The sequence below is a fragment of the Fringilla coelebs genome (genome assembly GCF_963513975.1).
Source record: "Fringilla coelebs genome assembly, chromosome: 33".
Taxonomy (NCBI): domain Eukaryota; kingdom Metazoa; phylum Chordata; class Aves; order Passeriformes; family Fringillidae; genus Fringilla; species Fringilla coelebs.
The window spans coordinates 1,407,351-1,429,729 of NC_140059.1; the positions used below are offsets into that span (position 1 = coordinate 1,407,351).

Here is a 22,379-nt window from a genome sequence, read left to right on the forward strand (position 1 = left end):
GGCTGCTGGGCATCAGTTTAATACCGGGGTGCGGGGGGGTGTGGGGGGGCAGCACCCCCGGACCCCCTTCCCCCCCCCTCCCCCCTCCAGCTGCTGGTGGGGGGCTCGATACTCGAGAAGGGGGGGGAGGGGCAGAGTGAGGACCCCTTCCCCCCCCCCCCTTTCCTCCCCCTCCCCCCGCCTTTCCCATCCCCCAAACAGCAAAATCCCACGGTGGTGGTGGTGGGGGAGGGGAAGCAAAGAAGAGACCCTAGAAAAAAAATAACAGCCCCTCCCCCACCATTCCCCCAGTCGCCGTCATTTTGAGGAGGGGTCTTCTCCATCTCCATCTCCTTCTCCACCTCCATCTCCTTCTCCTTCTCCATCTTTTCCCCTCCCCCAAAATCCAGCCGAGGTTCATCCATGACGTCCAGCGCTGTGTCCCCCTCCCCCATTTTCCATTTTTTGCCGGGGGTGGGGGAGGGGTTTTGGTGTCACCCCCAAACTCAGCCCCCCCCCCCATCCCCCCACAGCCACCGAGAGTCCCTTGGGGGCTTTTTTGGGGGGTGGGTGGGGGTTCGGGGAGGGGTCGGGGTCAGCCGTGGTTTTTTGTTTTCTTTTTTGTTTTTTTTTCTTTTTTTGGTTGTCGTTTGGTTGTCGGTTTTTTTTTTTTTGGGGGGGGGTGTGGGGGGGTCTGGAGGGTCTCTGGGGGGATGGGGGGGTTGTGGGGGGTTTGGGGGGGTCGCAGTCCGGGGGTTCAATATCAACTCTTGTCGGCGGCGGGGTCTCTGTGGCGCGAGGTTTTCATGGTCTCCAGGTACTCCTGCTGCGACACCGCCAGCACCGACGCCAGGATCTCGTCGTCCTCCCAGTCGTTCAGGCCTGGGGGGACCCCAAAATTTAAATTTGGGGTGGGGGGAGTTTGGGGGGGAATAGGTTTGAAGGTCTGGATGCAGCCCAGGTATTGAAACTGGGGGGATTTGGGCTCCAAAATTGGGAAAAATGATGCTAAATCCCCCAAAAATGAGATTAAATCCTCCCAAAATGACCCTAAATCACCCCCAAAATGACCCTAAATCCCCAAAATGATCCTAAATCACGCCCAAAATGACCCTAAATCCCCAAAATGACCCTAAATCACGCCCAAAATGACCCTAAACTCCCCAAAACGACCCAAATTTCAATTTGGGATGGGGGAGATGCTTGGGGTTTGAGGTAAAATGGTTTGAAGGTCTGGATGCAGCCCAGGTATTGAAACTGGAGGGATTTGGGCTCCAAAATTGGGAAAAATGATCCTAAATTCACCAAAATGACCCTAAACTCCCCAAAATGACCCTAAACTCCCCAAAACAACCCTAAATCACCCGCAAAATGACCCTAAATTCCCCAAAGCTATCCTAAATCACACCAAAAAGCACCCTAAACCCGCCCAAAATCTCCCTAAATCAACCCAAAATCCCCCTGAAACTGCCCAAAGCCCCCAAATTTCCCCAAAATCCCCCTGAAACAACCCAACCCTCCCCTACATCAACCCAAAACCCCCCTAAATCCGCCCCAAATTTCCCCAAAATCCCCCTAAATCCATCCAAAATCCCCTAAATCCACCCAAAATCCCCCTAAAACAACCCAAAATCTCCCTAAATCAACCAAAAATCCCCCTAAAACAACCCACAATCCCCATAAATCCACCCAAAATCTCCCTAAATCCACCCAAAATCCCCCTAAGCCAATCCAAAATCCCACTTAAACAACACAAAATCCCCCTAAATCCACCCAAAGCCCCCCAAATTTCCCCCAAATCCCCATAAAACAACCCTAAATCAACCCAAAATCCCCCTAAATCCGCCCCAAATTTCCCCAAAATCCCCCTAAATCCCCCCAAAACCCCCCTAAATCCCCCCAAACCCCCCCTAAATCCCCCTAAATCCACCCAAAAACCCCCTAAATCCCTCTAAATCCACCCAAAACCCCCCTAAATCCACCCCAAATCCCCCAAATTTCCCCCAAATCCCCCTAAAACAACTCAAAATCCCCCCAAATCTCCCCAAAACCCCCCTAAATCCACCCCAATCCCCCCAAATTTCCCCCTAAAACCCCCTAAATCCCCCCAAACCCCCCAAATTTCCCCCAAACCCCCCAAATCGCAGCGTTGGTGGCTCACCGAAGGCGGTCGGGGACATCTGCTGCATGATGGCGCGGCACTCGAGCGCCGGGTACAGCGACACCAGCGGGGGCGTGGCCCGGCCGCCCCCCGCCCCCAGCTGGCTGCTGGTCCCTGGGGGGCGACTCGGGTCAGGGACCCCCCCCAAAACACAAACTGGGGTCAGGGACCCCCCCCAAAACACAGGGACACCCCCCCCAAAACACAGGGACACCCCCCCAAAACACAAACTGGGGTCAGGGACCCCCCCCAAAACCCAAATTTGGGTCAGGGACCCCTCCTCAAAACACAGGGACACCCCCAAAAAACCCAAACTGGGGTCAGGGACCACCCCCCAAAACACAGGGACACCCCCCAACAGGGATCCCCCCTCAAAACACAGGGATTCCCCCAAAACCTAAATTGGGGTCAGGGACCCCCCCTCAAAACACAGGGACCCACCCCCAAAACACAGGGACACCCCCAAAACCCACACTAGGGTCAGGGACCCCCCCAGAAACCCCAACTCCTCAACTGAGGTCATGGACCCCCTCAAAACACAGGGACCCCCCCCCCCCCCAAAACCCAAACTGGGATCAGGGACCCCGCCCCCAAATTCCCCTGCCCCCAGCTGGCTGCTGGTCCCTGGGGGTGCAATTGGGGTCAGGGACCCCCCCCCCAAACCCCCAAATTGGGGTCAGGGACCCCCCCAGACCCCAAATGCATCCCTATCACCCCCTCCCAGTTTGGGGGGATCCCTGTGCCCCATTAACACCCCCAAAACCCCCCAGCACCTCCCAGTTTGGTCTCCCAGTGCTCCCAGTGCCCCCAGTTTGGCCTCCCAGTTCCCCCAGTCCCACCTGGGGCGCAGGGCGAGGGGGGTTTTCCGGCGGGGGGGGCTCCGGGCGAGGGGGGTTTGGGGCCGGGGGTCTCGGGGTGCAGCCCGGGGTGCTCGGGGGAGGGGGCGGCGCTGCGGGGCCGCGGAGAGCGGCCGCTCCACTCCTCCAGGCCACTGGCCGCGGCTGCCGTGGCCGAGCTGCACGTGGCACTGGCCTTGCGCGGCTGTGGGGACACAGAGTGACACCAGAGTGACCAGAGTGACCACAGAATGACCACAGTGACCACAGAGTGACCACAGGGACACAGGGCTCAGCGGCCGCTCCACTCCTCCAGGCCACTGGCCGCAGCTGCCGTGGCCGAGCTGCACGTGGCGCTGGCCTTGCGCGGCTGTGGGGACAATCAGAGTGACCAGAGTGACCACAGGGGACAGCACAGTGACCACAGAGTGACCACAGAGTGACCGCAGAGTGACCACAGGGACACAGGGCTCAGGGGTCACTCCACTCCTCCAGGCCACTGGCCGCGGCTGCTGTGGCCAAGCTGCACGTGGCGCTGGCCTTGCGGGGCTGTGGGGACAGGAGGGGACACAAGAGTGACCACAGAGTGACCAGAGTGACCACAGAGTGACCACAGAGTGACCACAGAGTGACCACAGGGCTCAGCGGTCACTCCACTCCTCCAGGCCACTGGCCGCGGCCGCCGTGGCCGAGCTGCACGTGGCACTGGCCTTGCGGGGCTGTGGGGACAGGAGGGGACACAGAGTGACCACAGAGTGACCAAAGTGACCACAGAGTGACCACAGAGTGACCAGAGTGACCACTGAGTGACCACAGGGCTCAGCGGTCACTCCACTCCTCCAGGCCACTGGCCGCGGCTGCCGTGGCCGAGCTGCACGTGGCGCTGGCCTTGCGCGGCTGTGGGGACACAGAGTGACCAGAGTGACCACAGAGTGACCAGAGTGACCACAGAGTGACCACAGAGTGACCAGAGTGACCACAGAGTGACCACAGAGTGACCACAGGGCTCAGTGGTCACTCCACTCCTCCAGGCCACTGGCCGCGGCTGCCGTGGCCGAGCTGCACATGGCGCTGGCCTTGCGGGGCTGTGGGGACACAGAGTGACCAGAGTGACCACAGAGTGACCACAGAGTGACACCAGAGTGACCACAGAGTGACCACAGAGTGACCACAGAGTGACCACAGGGCTCAGTGGTCACTCCACTCCTCCAGGCCACTGGCCGCGGCTGCCGTGGCCGAGCTGCACGTGGCGCTGGCCTTGCGGGGCTGTGGGGACACAGAGTGACACCAGAGTGACCACAGGGGACACAGAGTGACCACAGAGTGACCAGAGTGACCACAGAGTGACCACAGAGTGACCACAGAGTGACCAGAGTGACCACAGGGCAGGGGGACAACAGATGGATCCTCTTGGGGCAAAGAGAACACGGTGACGCTGGGGCTGGGGACACCAGGGGACAGTGACGGTGACACCAGGGGATGGCAGGGACACCGGTGGTGACACCAGGGGCTCACAGGGACACGGGCAGTGACACGGGCAGTGACACAGCTGGTGACATGGGCGGTGACATGGCTGGTGACACGGTTGGTGATACCAAGGGCTCACAGGGACACGGGCGGTGACACAGGGGTGACACAGGGTTACACGGGGGTGACATGGGGGTGACAGAGGGGTGACACGGGGATGACACGGAGATGGCATAGAGTGACACGGGGATGACAGGGTGACATGGGGGTGACACAGGCAGTGACGGGGGGTGACAGCGGCAGTGACACGGGGTGACAGGGGGTGGCACGGGGGTGACAGGGGGTGGCAGGGGGTGACGGGGGTGACACAGGCAGTGACATAGGGGTGACACAGGGGTGACAGGGGGTGACACAGGCAGTGGCAGGGGGGTGACAGGAGGGTGACAGCAAGTGACACAGGGGTGACACAGGCAGTGACACGGGGGTGACAGAGGGGTGACAGAGGGGTGACACAGGCAATGACGGGGTGACAGAGGGTGACACAGGCAGTGACATGGGGGTGACACAAGGGTGACAGGGTGACATGGGGGTGACATGGGGGTGACACGGGCAATTACAGGGGGGCGACAGGGGGGTTACAGAGGCAGTGACATGGGGTGACAGGGGGTAGCAGGGGGGTGACGGGGGTGACACAGGCAATGACTGGGGGGTGACACAGGCTGTGATAGGGGGGTGACGGGGTGACACAGGCAGTGACAGGGGGTGACAGGGGGTGGCAGGGGGGTGACACAGGCAATGACAGGGGGGTGACAGGGGGTGACACAGGCAATGACAGGGGGGTGACACAGGCTGTGATAGGGGGGTGACAGGGGGGTGACACAGGCAATGACAGGGGGTGACACAGGCAGTGACGGGGTGACAGAGGGTGACAGGGGGTGGCAGGGGGTGACACAGGGGTGACAGGGTGGTGACAGGGGGTGACAGTGGTTGACACAGGGTGACACCAGGGATGACAAGGACATGGATGGTGACACAGGGGTGACAGGGTGGTGACAGGGGGTGACAGGGGGTGACAGGGGGTGACAGGGGGGTGACAGGGGGTGGCAGGGGGTGGCAGGGGGTGACACAGGCAATGACAGGGGGTGATAGGGGGTGGCAGGGGGGTGACGGGGTGACACAGGCAATGACAGGGGGTGACACAGGCTGTGATGGGGGGTGACACAGGCAATGACAGGGGGGTGACACAGGCTGTGATAGGGGGGTGACAGGGGGTGGCAGGGGGGTGACGGGGGGTGACAGGGGGTGGCAGGGGGTGGCAGGGGGTGACACAGGGTGACAGGAGGGTGACACAAGGTGACGGGGGTGGCAGGGGGTGACACAGACGGTGACACGGGGGTGACAGGGGGTTACAGGAGGGTGACACAGGGTGACAGGAGGGTGACACAGAGGTGACAGGGGGTGGCAGGGGGTGGCAGGTGGTGACAGGGGTTGACATAGAGGTGACAGGGTGGTGACAGGGGGTGGCAGGGCCACGCCGTCCCCACCTGCCGCGCCTGCTTCTCCTGGTCGCGCAGCCACTGCAGGTAGGACTCGCGGGCCACCTGCTCCTCGATGGCCTCGTTGGTGGCCTCCCAGTCGGTGGCGCGCTTCTTGTCCTCCAGCATCTGCTGCTCGATCCACGACTCCTCCGACGTCTTGATGGCGCTCTTCATCAGGGACTGCTCCGCCAGCTGGGGACACCAGGGGACATTGGGGACACCGCGGACATTGGGGACACCGCAGGGACATTGGGGACACCACGGGGACATTGGGGACATTGGGGACACCTTGGGGACATTGGGGACATTGGGGACATTGGGGACATTGGGGACACCATGGGGACATGGGGACACCATGGGGACATTGGGGACACCAAGGGGACACCGGGGACATTGGGGACACTGGGGACACTGGGGGCACCAGTGGACACTGGGGACACCAGGGGGACACTGGGGACACCAGGGGGACATTGGGGACACCGGGGATATGGGGACATTGGGGACACCGGGGGGACATGGGGACACTGGGGACACTGGGGACATTGGGAACATTGGGGACATTGGGGACACCGGGGATATGGGGACATTGTGGACACCGGGGGGACATGGGGACACTGGGGACACTGGGGACATTGGGGACACAAAGGGGACATGGGGAAGGAACACTGTGCGACATGGGGAATTGAGGGGACACCGTGGGACATGCAGGGGTCCCACCCTCCAAACTCAGGGTCCCACCCCCCAAAATTGGGGGTCCCACCCCCCAAACCAAGGCCCCCAGACCCCAAATCGGACTCCCCACCCCCCAATCTTGGGGTCCCCCCCAATCTCGGGGTCCCACCCCCCAATCTTGGGGTCCCCCCCAATCTCGGGGTCCCACCCCCAAACTCGGGGTCCCACCCCCCAATCTCGTGGTCCCCCCCCAATCTCGGGGTCCCCCCGTGCGTACCCCCGGTTTGAAGGAGGGCAGCCCCAGCCCCACGGAAAGGGGGCTCAGGGATGGTCCCACCCCCAATCTCAGGGTCCCACCCCCAAACCAAGGCCCCCAGACCCCAATCTCGGGGTGTCCCCCCAATCTCGGGGTCCCCCCCCAATCTCGTGGTCCCACCCCCAAACTCGGGGTCCCACCCCCCAATCTCGGGGTCCCACCCCCCAAACTCGGGGTCCCACCCCCCAATCTCGGGGTCCCACCCCCAAACTCGGGGTCCCACCCCCCAATCTCGGGGTCCCACCCCCCAAACTCGGGGTCCCACCCCCCAATCTCGGGGTCCCACCCCCCAATCTTGGGGTCCCCCCCAATCTCGGGGTCCCCCCCACGTACCCCCGGTTTGAAGGAGGGCAGCCCCAGCCCCACGGAAAGGGGGCTCAGGGATTGTCCCACACCCCAATCTCGGGGTCCCCCCCAATCTCGGGGTCCCCCCCCAATCCCGGGGTCCCCCCCAGAGCGTACCCCCGGTTTGAAGGAGGGCAGCCCCAGCCCCACGGAAAGGGGGCTCAGGGATGGTCCCACCCCCAATCTCGGGGTCCCCCCCCAATCCCGGGGTCCCCCCCAGAGCGTACCCCCGGTTTGAAGGAGGGCAGCCCCAGCCCCACGCCGATGGTGGCCTTGTTGGGGTTCACCACCGAGTTGTAGTGGATGTTGCGGTGGTAGCTGACCCGGATGGGCTCGTCCTCGTTGTGCTGGATCCCGTGGAACGTGTTGATGGGCTCTGCGCACCCCAAAAACACCCACAGCGCCCCAAAAACACCCGTGAGACCCTGGGGACACGGCTGGGAGCCGAAAAAACTGCCTGGGAGCCCCGAAAATCCAGATGGGATCTGATAAAACTGGCTGGGAGCCCCGAAAATCCAGATGGGATCTGATAAAACTGGCTGGGAGCCCCAAAAATCCAGATGGGAACCACCATAAAAACAGCTGGGATCCTAAAAAACTGGATGGGAGCCCCGAAAATCCAGATAGGATCTGATAAAACTGGCTGGGAGCCCCGAAAATCCAGATGGGATCTGATAAAACTGGCTGAGAGCCCCGAAAATCCAGATGGGATCTGATAAAACTGGCTGGGAGCCCCAAAAATCCAGATGGGATCTGATAAAACTGGCTGGGAGCCCCAAAAATCCAGATGGGATCTGATAAAACTGCCTGGGAGCCCCGAAAATCCAGATGGGATCCTAAAAAACTGGCTGGGAGCCCTGAAAATCCAGATGGGATCTGAAAAAACTGCCTGGGAGCCCCAAAAATCCAGATGGGATCTGATAAAACTGCCTGGGAGCCCCGAAAATCCAGATGGGAACCACCATAAAAACAGCTGGGATCCTAAAAAACTGGATGGGAGCCCCGAAAATCCGGATGGGATGTGATAAAACTGGCTAGGAGCCCCGAAAATCCAGATGGGATCTGATAAAACTGACTGGGAGCCCCGAAAATCCAGATGGGATCTGATAAAACTGGCTGGGAGCCCCGAAAATCCAGATGGGGTCCGATAAAACTGGCTGAGAGCCCCAAAAATCCAGATGGGATCCGAAAAAACTGCCTGGGAGCCCTGAAAATCCAGATGGGAACCACCAAAAAACGGGCTGGGATCCAAAAAACGGGCTGGGAGCCCCGAAAATCCAGATGGGAACGACAAAAATATAGATGGGATCTCCGAAAATCCAGATGGGATCCAAAAAAACTGGCCGGGAGCCCCGAAAATCCAGATGGGAACCCCCAAATAGATGGGATCCTAAAAAACTGGCTGGGAGCCCCGAAAATCCAGGTGGGATCTGATAAAACTGGCTGGGAGCCCCGAAAATCCAGATGGGATCTGATAAAACTGGCTGGGAGCCCCGAAAATCCAGATGGGATCTGATAAAACTGCCTGGGAGCCCCGAAAATCCAGATGGGATCTGATAAAACTGGCTGGGAGCCCCGAAAATCCAGATAGGATCCCCAAAAAAATAGCTGGGATCCTAAAAAACTGGCTGGGATCCCAGAAAATACACACATGAACCCCCCAAAAATAGATGGGATCCCCAAAACTCCAGATGAGATCCCCCAAAAAACAGCTGGGATCCCCAAAAATCCACCTGGAACCTCCAAAATGGCACCTTGGACCCCTCCCCATTGATCCCAGTTCCTCAGGGACCCCTCCCCAATAACCCCAGCACCCGTGGGACCCCTCCCCAGTGCTCCCAGTGTGCAGGGGACCCCTCCCCACTGATCTCAGCACCCATGGGACCCCTCCCCACTGATCCCACTTCCTCAGGGACCCCTCCCCAATAACCCCAGCACCCATGGGACCCCTCCCCAGTGCTCCCAGTTTCTCAGGGACCCCTTCCCACTGCTCCCAGCACCCGTGGGACCCCTCTCCAGTGCTCCCAGTGCCCAGGGGACCCCTCCCCACTGATCCCACTTCCTCAGGGACCCCTCCCCAGTGCTCCCAGTTCCTCAGGGACCCCTCCCCACTGCCCCCGGGGCCCATGGGACCCCTCCCGACCAATCCCAGTGCCCATGGGACCCCTCCCCAGTGCTCCCAGTTCTTCAGAGATCCCTCCCCAGTGCTCCCAGTTCCTCAGGGACCCCTCCCCACTGCTCCCAGTTCCTCAGGGACCCCTCCCCAATAACCCCAGCGCCCATGGGACCCCTCCCCAGTGCTCCCAGTGCCCGTGGGACCCCTCCCCAGTACCCCCAGTGCCCAGGCTCACACACCAGTGCCGTACTGGTAGACCTCGACGGGCCGGTTGTACATCTCAGCCATGGCCCCACAGGGACCCCTCCCCAATAACCCCAGTGCTCCCAGTGCCTCAGGGACCCCTCCCCAGTGCTCCCAGTGCCCCCAGTGCCCCCAGTGCCCATGGGACCCCTCCCCAGTGCTCCCAGTGCTCCCAGTGCCCATGGGACCCCTCCCCAGTGCTCCCAGTGCCCGTGGGACCCCTCCCCAGTACCCCCAGTGCCCAGGCTCACACACCAGTGCCGTACTGGTAGACCTCGACGGGCCGGTTGTACATCTCGGCCATGGCCTGTGGCTCCCGTGGCCCCTCAGAGACCCCTCCCCAGTGCTCCCAGTGCCTCAGGGACCCCTCCCCAGTGCTCCCAGTACCCCCAGTGCCCCCAGTGCTCCCAGTACCCCCAGTGCCCCCAGGCTCACGCACCAGTGCCGTACTGGTAGACCTCGACGGGCTGGTTGTACATCTTGGCCATGGCCCCTCACGGACCCCTCCCCAATAACCCCAGTGCTCCCAGTAACCCCCAGTGCTCCCAGTGCCCCCAGTGGCACGCACCAGTGCCGTACTGGTAGACCTCGACGGGCCGGTTGTACATCTCGGCCATGGCCTGCATCTCGATGTGGCTCCCGTGGCCCCTCAGGGACCCCTCCCCAATAACCCCAGTGCCCGTGGGACCCCTCCCCAGTGCTCCCAGTGCCCCCAGGCTCACACACCAGTGCCGTACTGGTAGACCTCGACGGGCCGGTTGTACATCTCGGCCATGGCCTGCATCTCGATGTGGTTCCCGTGGCAGGTGCTCTTGCGCTTGCGGTTGATGTAGGTGGTGAAATCCTCCGTGACGTAGTTGGAGAAATAATCGGCGTTCTTCATCTGGGGACACAGGGACAGCTGGGGACAGCTGGGGACACAGGGACAGCTGGGACAGCTGGGACACGGGGGACACAGGGACAGCTGGGACACGGGGACAGCTGGGGACACTGGGACAGCTGGGGACACTGGGGACACAGGGACAGCTGGGGACACTGGGACAGCTGGGACACGGGGACACTGGGGACATGGGGGACACTGGGACAGCTGGGACACGGGGGACACTGGGGACACAGGGGCAGCTGGGGACACAGGGACAGCTGGGATATGGGGGACACTGGGGACAGCTGGGGACACTGGGACAACTGGGGACACAGGGACAGCTGTGACACGGGGACAACTGGGGACACTGGGGACAGCTGGGACAGCTGGGGACACTGGGGACAGCTGGGACAGCTGGGGACACAGGGACAGCTGGGACACGGGGGACAGCTGGGACAGCTGGGGACACTGGGGACAGCTGGGACAGCTGGGGACACAGGGACAGCTGGGACACGGGGGACACAGGGACAGCTGGGACACTGGGGACACTGGGACAGGCTGGGGACACTGGGACAGCTGGGACACGGGGGACACTGGGGACAGCTGGGGACACAGGGACACTGGGGACAGCTGGGACACGGGGACAGCTGGGACAGCTGGGACACGGGGACAGCTGGGGACACGGGGGACAGAGGGACAGCTGGGGACACAGGGACAACTGGGGACACAGGGACAGCTGGGACAGCTGAGACAGCTGAGGACACTGGGACAACTGGGGACACAGGGACAGGTGGGGACAGGATGGGGACAGGCTGGGGACAGGACGGGGACACAGGGGACAGGCTGGGGACAGCTGGGGACAGGATGGGGACAGGCTGGGGACAGGCTGGGGACACAGGGAACAGCTGGGAACACTGGGGACAGGCTGGGGACAGGCTGGGGACAGGATGGGGACAGGCTGGGGACAGACACAGCACCATAGAGACATGCTAGGGACACACTGGGGGTGCCCTGGGGACACTGGAGGAGGGGGAGGGAACAGCAGCCTGGTCCCCCCAGTGCTCTGAGCACCCCCCAGTCCCCTCCCAGTCCATCCCAGTGCCCCCCAGTCCCCCCCAGTGCCCCCCAGTCCATCCCAGTGCCCCCCAGTCCCTCCCAATCCCCTCCAAGTCCCTCCCAGTCCATCCCAGTACCCCCCCAGTCCTTCCCAGTCCATCCCAGTCCCCTCCCCGTCCCCTCCCAGTCCATCCAGTCCCCCCCCAGTCCCTCCCTGTCCCCCCCAGTCCCCCCCCAGTGCCCTCCCAGTCCCTCCCAGTCCCTCCCAGTGCCCCCCAGTCCCCCCCAGTGCCCCCCCAGTCCCTCCCAGTCTCCCCCCAGTCCATCCCAGTCCCCTCCCCGTCCCCTCCCAGTCCATCCAGTCCCCCCCCAGTCCCTCCCTGTCCCCCCCAGTCCCCCCCCAGTGCCCTCCCAGTCCATCCCAGTCCCCTCCCAGTGCCCCCCCAGTCCCCCCAGTCCCTCACCAGGTAGTCCATGCAGTGCTTCCTCACCACCTCGTGCATGTCCTGGTCTCCGTACACCTGATCAGCTGGGGGAGGGGACACGCAGGTGACAGTGTGGGGGTGGCAGTGCCTCTGGTGGGGGGGGGGGGTTGGGTGGGTGTTTTGGGGGGATTTTGGGGGTTTTGGGGGCTCACCCACGGCCCGGAACAGGCAGGCCCCGTCCTCCTTCATGCGCTTGATGATGAAGCCTTTCTTCTCCCGCAGAGCCTTCTCGAACCGGTGCTCCTGCTGGAGACACAGCCGGGCTCGGGGGGGGCCCCGGGGGGGGTCCCCAGGGGGCTTGGGGGGTCCCTCGGGGACTTAGGGGGGTCCCCAGAGCATTTGTGAGGGGTTCGAGATGGGGGAAGCTGAGGGAACCACAGGGGAGGGGGAGTTGGGGTGACAAAAGGGGGAAAGGGGATGGGGGAGGGGAGAGGTGTGGGGGGTTCTTGGGGCTGAGGGGGTCCCTCGGGGACTTGGGGGGTCCCTGGGGGATCCTGGGGGGGTCCCTCAGGGACTTGGGAGGGTCCCCAGGGCGTTTGTGGGGGGTATGAGATGGGGGGAGCTGAGGGAGCCACAGGGGAGGAGGGGTTGGGGGAAAGGGGATGGGGGAGGGGAGAGGTGTGGGGGGTTCTTGGGGCTGGGGGGGGTCCCTGGGGGATCCTGGGGGGGTCCCTCGGGCACTTGGGGGGGTCCCCAGGGCGTTTGTGGGGGGGTATGAGATGGGGGGAGCTGAGGGAGCCACAGGGGAGGAGGAGGTGGGGTGACAAAAGGGGGAAAGAGGATGGGGGAGGGGAGAGGTGGGGGGGGTTCTTGGGGCTGGGGGGGTCCCCCGAGGGCTTGGGGGGGTTCCTGGGGGATCCTGGGGGGGTCCCTGGGGTCACTGGGGGGGATATGAGATGGGGGGAGCTGAGGGAGCCACAGGGGACGAGGGGTTGGGGTGACAAAAGGGGGAAAAGGAGAAAAAAAGGGGGGGGGAAGGGGTCCAGGAAAACCCGAGGGACAATGAGGGGGGGGGGTCCCAAAATGGGGGAGGGGAGAGACAAAGCAGCGGCAGTTTGGGGACAAACAGCGGCAAAAAGGGGACAACGACAGCCCCACGTGGGGGAGGGACAGGAGAGTGACAAGGCGGGGACACCGAGCCCCAGGCAGGTCCCTCATGTCCCCTCAGTGTCCCCAGATGTCCCCTCATGTCCCTTGCTGTCCCCTACTGTCCCCCTGGCATCCCCAGGTGTCGCCCCTGACGTCCCCCATTATCTCCCCACGCCCCCTGATGTCCCCCAGTGTCCCCCCGCTGTGTCCTGATGTCCCTCAATGTCCCCAGGTGCCACCTGATGTCCCCCTGCTCTCCCCCCAGTGTCCCTTGCTGTCCCTCAGTGTCCCCCCAGGTCCTCCCCGGTGTCCCCTCGCTGTCCCCGGTGTCCCCCCCAGTGTCTCCCTGCTGTCCCTCAGTGTCCCCAGTTGCCCCCCGTGTCCCTGGATGTCCCCCCAGGTGCTCCCCGCTGTCCCCCCGGTCCCCCCTGGCTGTCCCCTCGGTGTCCCCGGTGTCCCCGCACCTGCTCGGCCGTGGCCGGGTCCATCTCCACCCTGCCGGCCTCGTACTCATCCTCGCTGTTGTAGCCGCCTCCCGCCTCGTCGGGCCCGGGGCTGCCGCAGCCGGGGGGTCCCAGCCCCATCCCGAGCCCGATCCCGCCGGGGCCCGAGCCCGCGGGGCCCGCGCTGGGCCCGGCCCCGCCGCGCCGCCGCCGCTTGCTGTGCCCGGGGCCGCCTCCGCCGCCGCCGCCGCAGCCGGGCCCGCGGGGCTCGGGCAGCCCCAGCGCCGCCGCCTCCAGCCCCAGCAGCGCCGCGGGGCCGTCGGCCGAGCCGGGCCCGCCGGTACCGGGCCCGCCGGGCCCCGCGGGCGGGGGGGACCCGGCGGCTCCGGGCAGCCCGGCCCAGCCCCGCAGCGGCGGCGGCGGCGAGGCGCGAGGCCGCGGCCCCCCCACGCCGGGCCCGCCGGGTTCGCCGACGCCTCCGGGGCCTCTCTCGGGCCCCGCGTCCGCTCCGCGCTCGGGCCCCGCGTCAGGGCCGGAATCGCCATCACCGTCGGGAGCCGGTACCGGCTTCTTCTTGGGGAGGATCGTCATGGCGGGGCGCGCATGGGGCGGGGGGGCGTCGCGGGGCTGGGCGCGGGCCGGGGCCCGGCCGGGGGGCGGGGGGGCCGCGGGCGGGGGTCGCTGGGGCCCCCCCGGCGCTGAGGGGCCGCGGGCGCTGCGGCCGCCGGGGCCGTGTCAACATCAACAGCCGCGACCTCCGACCCCGCGCGCGCTTCCGCCTCGCCCGCGCCGCGCCGCGCCATTGGCCGGCGGAGCCGGGCGCGCGTTGTGATTGGTCGGCGGGCGAAGGAAGTCCCGCCTTTCGTCTCTCCGCCTCGGTGAGGGGGAGGCGGGCTGGGTGTTGCCATGGTGATGGCGGGGGAGAGCGGGGATTGGGTGAGGCGGGGAGGGAGGGAAGTGATTGGTTGGTTTTGGGGGAGGGAGGTGAAGGGTGATTGGCCGGTGGAGGTGTCGGTTTATCGGAGGGGGAAGGCGCGGCCCGAAGTAAACGTGAACGCTGATTGGGTGATGGCACGTCAATCATCGGTGGGCGGGAGCAGCGTGGAGACGCCGAGGGCTGATTGGTGCGGGTCTTAACCCCGCCCATGTCGCCCTCCTATTGGCTGCAACAACCGACCTAATTTCCTATTGGCTCAGTTGCGACGGGGCGGAGCCGATGAGAGAAGCATCGCCCCTTTCATAACCCCACCCCATCTGTCAATCTGCCGCAAACCCCGCCCCTTTCCCCGCCCTCCCACGTGGTCCAACGCCCCCCAAAATCCCTCAGGACCCCCAAAACCCCTCTACGACCCCCCAAAACCCCCCAAAGGCCCCTTGGACCACCCCAAAAATTTTCAGGACCCTCCCAAAACCACAGGACCTCACTAAGACCCCCCCCGGACCCCCCCAAACCCCTCCCCAGGACCCCCCAAAACCAGACCTGAGCTCCATTTCCAGCTCCTTTATTCAAATCCAACCCTGCCCCCCAGCAACGAGGAACATTCCCACGGCACACCCCCAAAAACGAGGGGGGGACCCCCCAAAACGAGGCTGAGACCCCCACGGGGAACACGGGGGGGCTCCAGCTGCTCTCCCTGAGCTTCTGGGGGGGGGGGTCCCAAAATTCCCCTCCAGGACCCTCCTGGTGCTGAACCCTCCCTCGGGGGGGGCCCTCGGGCTGGGGGGGGTTCTTCAGTCCATGGGGGGGGGTCCCTCAGCCCAGGGGGGGTCTCTGGGGGTCCCTCAGCCCAGGGGGGGTCTCTGGGGGTCCCTCAGCCCGGGGGGGGTCTCTGGGGGTCCCTCAGCCCCAGGGGGGCCCTAGGGGTATCTCACCCCTGGGGGGGTCCCTCAGCCCCAGGGGGGGGTCTCTGGGGGTCCCTCAGTCCTTGGGAGGGTTCCCTCAGCCCCAGGAGGGGTCTCTCAGCCCTGGGGGGGTCTCTCAGGGGGTCCCCCCTCAGTGGGCCTTGTGGCAGGGCCGGTTGGGGGGGGGGTCCCCCAGCTCCAGGGGGGTCTCTGGGGGTTCCCTCAGCCCAGGGGGGGTCCCTCAGCCTGGGGGGGGGTCCCTCAGCCCGGGGGTCTCAGTGGGCCTTGTGGCGGGGCCGGTCGTGGTGGGGGGGGGTCCCTCAGCCCCAGGGGAGTCTCTGGGGGTCCCTCAGCCCTGGGGGAGTCTCTCAGGGGGTCCCCCCTCAGTGGGCCTTGTGGCGGGGCTGGTCGTGGGGGAAGGGGTCCCTCAGCCCAGGGGGTCTCTGGGGGTCCCTCAGCCCCAGGAAGGGTCCCTCAGCCCGGGGGGTCTCAGTGGGCCTTGTGGCAGGGCCGGTCGTGGACGGGGGGGGTCCCTCAGCCCCCAGGGGGGGTGTCCCTCAGCCCGGGGGTCCCTCAGCCCAGGGGAGGTCCCCCCTCAGTGGGCCTTGTGGCGGGGCCGGTCGTGGACGGGGGGGGGGTCCCTCAGCCTGGGGGGGTCCCTCAGCCTGGGGGGGTCCCTCAGCCTGGGGGGGGTCCCTCAGCCCAGGGGGGGTCTCTGGGGGTCCCTCAGCCTGGGGGGGGTCCCTCAGCCGGGGGGTCCCCCCTCAGTGGGCCTTGTGGCGGGGCCGGTCGTGGCCGCGCTGGGCCGTGGCCAGCTCCCGGCCGGCGTCCAGCAGCAGCAGGGCGGGCACCAGCACCCAGAGCCCGTTGAGCCCCACGAAGTAACCCCAGAAATAAAAGGGGTGGGGGTCGCTGTGAGCCCAGCCCGCCCGCGCCTCCGTGGCGAAGTACAGGATGTCACCGTAGAGCTGGCCTGGGGACAGGGACGGGGGTCAGGGTCAGGGACAGGGGGACAGACTGGGGACAGGGACAGGGGTCAGGGACAGGGGACAGGGACACAGGGACAGCCTGGGGACAGGGACAGGGGTCAGGGACATGGGTGGGGACAGGGACATGGGGATAGACTGGGGACAGGGACAGGGGTCAGGGACACGGGGACAGACTGGGGACAGGGACATGGGGATAGACTGGGGACAGGGACAGGGGACAGGGACAGGGGACAGGGGTCAGGGACATGGGGACAGGGACATGGGGACAGCCTGGGGACAGGGACAGGGGTCAGGGGTCAGGGACAGGGGACAGGGACACAGGGACAGCCTGGGGACAGGGACAGGGGACAGGGGTCAGGGACAGGGGACAGGGACAGGGGACAAGGACACGGGGACAGCCTGGGGACAGGGCTGGGGACAGGGGTTAGGGACATAGGGACAGCCTGGGGACAGGGAAAGGGGACAGGGGGACAGACTGGGGACAGGGACAGGGGACAGGGGACATGGGGACAGCCTGGGGACAGAGACACGGACAGGATGAAGTACAGGATGTCACCGTAGAGCTGGCCTGGGGACAGGGACAGGGGTTAGGGACAGCCTGGGGACACCAACAGGGACAGCCTGGGGGACAGCGACGGGTCTGGGGGATGGGGACACTGGTGACACAGGTGAGATGGGGACATGGGGACAGGAGGATGGTGACACCGGGGAGGTGACACAGGTGCCACAGGGCCATACCCAGGGACACCACGAGCTGCAGGATGTAGCGGGCCGGGTGCTGCCGCAGGAGGGCGAGGAAGGTGAGGAAGCTGAGGGGACCCCAGGCCCAGGCTGTCACCGTCTCCATGGCAACCGTGAAGTCATCGCTCCTGCCGGGAGGGGGAGGGGTCAGCTGGGGACATCGGGGACACGGCCACCCCCTCCCCGGCGTCCCCACGTCCCCAACTCACGTCATGTAGCGGCTGTCGGCCTTGGCGTACTCCTTCCCTGCAATTTGGGGAGGGGGCTCCGGGTGAGGGGGGGCAGGGGAACCAAGGGACCCCCAGCACCTGGCTGGGCCCCTCCCCACATGCCCAGGGACCCCTCCCTACATGTCCAGGATCCCTCCCCACATGTCCAGGGAACCTTCAGGCCCCTCTAATGTCCCTGAGACCCCTCCCCACGTCCCAAGAGACCCCACCAGTGCCCTTGGGACCCCTCCCCACGTGCCCAGGGACACCATAAATGCCCCAGAGACCCCTCCCCACATATCTAGGGACACCCCAGATGCCCCATGGACCCCTCCCCACATGCCCAGGGACCCCCCCAGATGGCCCAGTGCCCCTCCAGTGCCCCTTACTGCCCTTGGGACCCCTCCCCACATGCCCAGTTCCCCATCCGGTGCCCCCTGCTGCCCTTGGGACCCCTCCCCATGTACCCAGAGACCCTACAAATGCCCCAGGGACCCCTCCCCACATATCTAGAGACCCCCAGATGCTCCAGGGACCCCATAAATGCCCCTGAGACCCCTCCCCACGTGCCCAGTGCCCCTCCGGCGCCCCCTGCTGCCCTCGGGACCCCTCCCCAACCCCACCCACCCAACCCAGCTCCCCCCGCGGGTGCTCACAGACGTCGGCCAGCAGCCCGGTGTCGGCGGGCAGCTCCCGGTGCCGGAGGCTGAAATACCCTTCCAGGACCCCGTGGATGCCGGCGCACACCAGGAACCATCCCAGGACCAACCGGCGGGCGGGGCTTCGCTTGGCCACGCCCTTGGCTCCGCCCTTGGCCCCGCCCCCGGACCCGCCCAGGGCCCAGCCCAGCGCAAACAGCGCCGCCGCCGCCGCCGCCACAGCGCCTGCGCACTGCCAGCCGGGCCGCGCGCCCGCCACGTAACCCGGCAACGACAGCGCGCGCGGCCAATAGGGGTGCGCGCTCGTCTCCATGGCAACACCGCCCTGCGGACAGAGCGTGAGGGGAGGGCGGCGGTGAGCGCGGCCCGGCAAGGCCCGGCCGGAGAGGAGAGCGAGCGGAGAGCGGCGAGCGCGGCACCGCCCGCACCGCCCGCGCTTCCCCGCGGCTCCCCCGCGCTGCCCGGCCCCGCGAGGGCCCTTTCCGGCGCTCCCCGGGCGCGGATCGCGGTGAGCCCCAGCCCCGGCGCGGCCCCGGCCCCGCTCACCTCAGCCGCTCCCGCTCCGGTCCCGCGCCCGCCGCCGCCGCGCGCTGCGCCTCGCCCCGCCTCAACACCGCCCCCGCGGCCAATAGGAGCGCGCCGGCTCAAGGTCGGCCAATAGAAACGCGGCCCGCCCGCATCTGCCGGCCGCTGATTGGCCGCACCCGCCACTGGGGAGATGTGGGGCCAGGGGGCGTGACTTTGCGGGGGGCGTGGCATCGTAGTACGGCATTACTCTCCGCCCAATGGGGCGTGGCCTCGCACAAAGTGGGCGGGGCTTGAGTCCTGTTCTATAGGGGGGCTCTGTAGGGACCCCCCCCCCTTTTAAAAGGGCCCAGAGACCCCCCCCCAAATTGTACAGGAGCCTCAAGGACACGCCCCCAAATTATTTAGGGACCCCACAGGACCCCCCAATTATTTAAGGTCCCATGGACCCCCCCAAATTTATTTGGGAACCCCAAAGACCCCCTCCCCAATTATATAGGAACCATATGAAGCCCCCCCCCCCCCCCCCATTTTATATAAAGCCCTCCCAGAAATTTTTCAGCTTTTGGGGCCCTCAGGAGCCCCAAAATCGCCGAATTTCTCCCCAAAAAAAGGACACGGAGTCAGCACTGGCAGCAGATCCTGTATTGCCCCCCCCAAACCCCCCCCCCCCACCCCAGGGACCCCCCCCCAAAAGGAGCCGCTCGCCAGGAGCAGCGGGAGGGGGGGAGGGGCGGGATTTTGGGGACCTCCCCTCCCCCACCCTGGATGTTGGGACCCCTCCCCCACCCCCAAAACGAAGCTGGGGACCCCCCCTTGGGTGGGGGGGGGTCACACGAGGGTCCCGGGGGGCTGCGGGTCTGGGGGGGGAGGGGGGGTGGTCCCGGGGGTGTCCCTGGGTGGGGGGGGAGGGGAAGGGGTGGGGGAGGGGAGAAATGGAATAAAAACCAGAGAAAAAAAAGAGAAATGAAAGGAAAAATGGAAAAAAGAGAGAAGAGAAGAGAAAGCAGAGTTAGGCCCCCCCAAAATGACCCCCCCGCCCCAAATTCGGCACCCGCCCCTCCCCCACCCCGATTTGGGGACCCCTCCCCCCCCCCCAAAAACCGAGCCGGAATGGAGAAAAGAGGGGAGAGAGAGGGGAGGGGAGAGAGACCAAAAAGGGGGGGGACCCCAAATTTGGGGGGGACTGAGGGGGTGAGACCCCAAATTTGGGGGGGACTGAGGGGGGAGACCCCAAATTTTGGGGTGGGGCTGGAGGAGAATCCCAATTTGGGGACATTTTGGGGGTCCCTGAAGGATGGGGGGGGGGGCCTCAAAACGGGGGGGGGGTCGTAAAATTGGGGGGGGCCTGTCAAAAAATGGGGGGAGGGGACATTCAGCCATGGGGGGGTCCCCAAATCGCTCCCCTCCCCCCCCAAAAAAAAAGAGGTGCCAGTGAATGGGGGATCCCCAAAATTGGGAGTGGGGGGAGGTCCCTTAAATGGGAGGAGGGAACCCCAAAATGGGGGGGGGGGGGGCGACATTGGGGGGGTCCCCAATAGATGGGGAGGGGGTCCCAAAAATGGGGGGAGGGGGGTGCCCAAAATAGGGGGGGGGCTCTCTGAAATTGGGGTAGGGGTCCCCCAAATCCGGGGGGGGGGAACATTCAGACATGGGGGGGGGGGGGGGGTACCCCAAACCTCCCCCTCCCCCCCCCCGCTTAGAATAAGAGGTTCCAGTGAATGGGGGGGAGGGGAGGGGTCCCCAAAATGGGGGGGGGGAATCCCCAAAATGGGGGGGGAAGGGCACACCTGGACCTGAGGGGGGGGTCCCCAAAATTGGGGGCGGGGGAGGGTTCACCCACGGGGTTTCCCAACCATCCCGGGGGGGGTCCCCAACACCCCGGAGTGGGGGGGATCCCTAAAATGGGGGTAGGGGTTACATTCAGACATTGAGGGGGGGGGTCCCCAACCCCCGGGGGGGTCCACAACCCCCTCCCCCCCCCTCACCATCCCGGGCCGCCCCCTCCCCCCCCGTACCTGGCCGCCAGCGCCCCGGCGTAGCTGAGCGAGTGCGGCAGCGCGGCTGGGGGGGGGGTCCCGGCGCGCGGGGGGGGGGCCCAGGTGGGTGGGGGTGGGGGAGGGGCTGGGGGGGGCCAGGGGGGCGCGGGGGGGGGTCCCGGTGTGTGCCGCAGGTACCAGTCCCGCAGCCCCTCCAGCGCCAGCCACTTCTGGCTGCGCCGCTGCTCCGCCGAGGGGGGAGGGGCGGGGGGCACGGCCCGCCCCTCCCCCAACCCGCCGGGACCCCCCGCCCCCCCCTCCCCCCCCGCGCAGCCCCGGGGGGGGTCTCGGAGCCCCCTTCCCCAATCGATCAAAGCCTCGGGAGCTGTGCTGCGGCGGGTGCGGGGGGCGCCGGGCGGGGGGAGAGGGGGGCAGGGCAGGGGGGGATGGGCGGGGTGGGGACCCCCCCCCAATTGGGAGTCCTGGCTGCCGGACCAGGGCCGGGGGGGCAAACCCCGAGGGGCTTCGGGGCTGGGGGGGGAACAGATAAAGAATTTTTTAAATTAATTTTTTTTTTCCCGTTCAACATACATTTTTAAAAATCCATTTTCCACCCAAAATCCCCTTTTTTCCCCCCAAATCCTTTCTTTTTCCCCTCAAAAATCCCTGTTTTCCCCAAAAATCCTGACTTTATTCCCCAATTTCCGTTTTTCCTTCCAAATTCCCATTTTCCCCCAATCCCCGTTTTTCCCCAATCCCTGTTTCTCCCTCAATCCCCGTTTTCCCCAAATCCCCTTTTTTTCCCAAATTCCCATTTTTCCCCCATTCCGTTTTTCCCCAATCCCCATTTCTTCCCCAATTCCCAATTTTCCCCAATCCCCGTTTTTCCCAATCCCATTTTTCCCCAATCCCCATTTTTTCCCAAATCTCCGTTTTTTCCCCCCATTCCCATTTTCCCCCCAATCCCGGTTTTTTTCCCAATCCCATTTTTCCCCAATCCCGTTTCTCCCAAATTCCCATTTTCCCCCAAACCCCGTTTCTCCCCCAATCCCGTTTACCCCCAATCCCATTTTCCCCCCAATCGCCCTTTTTTCCCCAATCCCATTTTTTCCCAATTCCCATTTTTCCCCCCAATCCCCCTTTTTCCCCCCATTCCCATTTTCCCCCCAATCCCTGTTTTTCCCAAATTCCCTTTTTTTCCCCAATCCCCTTTCCCCACAATCCCCGTTTTTTCCCAAATCCCCATTTTCCCCCCAATCCCGTTTCTCCCCCAATCCCCATTTCTCCCCCAATCCCATTTTTCCCAATCCCCGTTTTTTCCCCCCAATCCCCATTTCTCCCCCAATCCCCGTTTCTCCCCCAATCCCCATTTTCCCCAATCCCCTTTTCCCCCAATTCCCCATTTTTTTCCCAATCCATTTTTTTCCCAAATCCCCGTTTTTTCCCCCCATTCCCATTTTTTCCCCCCAACCCCGTTTTTCCCCCCAATCCCATTTTCCCCAATCCCCATCTTTTCCCAAATTCCATTTCCCCCCCAAATCCCCATTTCCCCCCCCAATTCCCATTTTCCCCCAATCCCATTTCCCCCCAATCCCCGTTTTTCCCAAATCCCCGTTTCTCCCCCAATCCCCGTTTTTCCCGAATTCCCCATTTTTCTCCCCAATCTCATTTCCCCCCAATCCCCATATTTTTTCCCCCAATCCCATTTTTTTTCCCCAAATCCCCGTTTTCCCCCCGTTCCTCACCGCTCCCGGGGGGTCCCGCGGGGGCTCCGGCCCAGCACGGGCGTGGCGGGGACACTGCGGCCCTCGAGGCTGGAGGCGAGGC

General features: G+C 64.8%; 3 protein-coding genes across 4 annotated transcripts in view; all 3 read right to left on the reverse strand.

The window, feature by feature from the left end:
• Nucleotides 1-212: 212 nt before the first annotated feature.
• On the reverse strand, nucleotides 213-14,296 carry OTUD5 (OTU deubiquitinase 5). Of its 2 annotated transcripts, none has more exons than XM_084224123.1 (9): nucleotides 13,630-14,296; nucleotides 12,229-12,322; nucleotides 12,056-12,120; nucleotides 10,400-10,556; nucleotides 7,542-7,690; nucleotides 5,988-6,173; nucleotides 2,980-3,181; nucleotides 2,141-2,254; nucleotides 213-861 (listed from the first exon to the last, which is right to left on the reverse strand). In XM_084224123.1, the coding sequence occupies exons 1-9, from the start codon at nucleotides 14,197-14,199 to the stop codon at nucleotides 743-745; spliced, it is 1,656 nt and encodes a 551-aa protein (XP_084080249.1). In that variant the 5' UTR covers nucleotides 14,200-14,296; the 3' UTR covers nucleotides 213-742. The 2 variants fall into 2 exon arrangements, with proteins under 2 accessions (XP_084080249.1, XP_084080250.1); XM_084224124.1 differs by having other exon boundaries at nucleotides 218-861; nucleotides 12,229-12,319; nucleotides 13,630-13,856.
• Nucleotides 14,297-15,112: 816 nt separating this feature from the next.
• EBP (EBP cholestenol delta-isomerase) lies at nucleotides 15,113-18,649 on the reverse strand. The gene is made up of 5 exons (XM_084224111.1): nucleotides 18,595-18,649; nucleotides 18,046-18,373; nucleotides 17,390-17,426; nucleotides 17,178-17,308; nucleotides 15,113-16,423 (listed from the first exon to the last, which is right to left on the reverse strand). Exons 2-5 carry the CDS (start codon nucleotides 18,359-18,361, stop codon nucleotides 16,215-16,217), a joined length of 693 nt encoding a protein of 230 aa, XP_084080237.1. The 5' UTR covers nucleotides 18,362-18,373; nucleotides 18,595-18,649; the 3' UTR covers nucleotides 15,113-16,214.
• Nucleotides 18,650-19,289: 640 nt separating this feature from the next.
• Nucleotides 19,290-22,379, reverse strand: part of LOC311164545 (uncharacterized protein) — a gene marked incomplete at its 5' end in the record, with an annotated part of 3,600 nt that continues 510 nt past the window's right edge. The window contains 3 exons of the mRNA XM_084224035.1: nucleotides 19,290-19,468; nucleotides 20,592-21,083; nucleotides 22,298-22,377. Coding sequence (XP_084080161.1) covers nucleotides 19,405-19,468; nucleotides 20,592-21,083; nucleotides 22,298-22,377 — 636 coding nt within the window. The 3' untranslated portion in view covers nucleotides 19,290-19,404. The remainder of the gene's footprint in view (nucleotides 19,469-20,591; nucleotides 21,084-22,297; nucleotides 22,378-22,379) is intronic.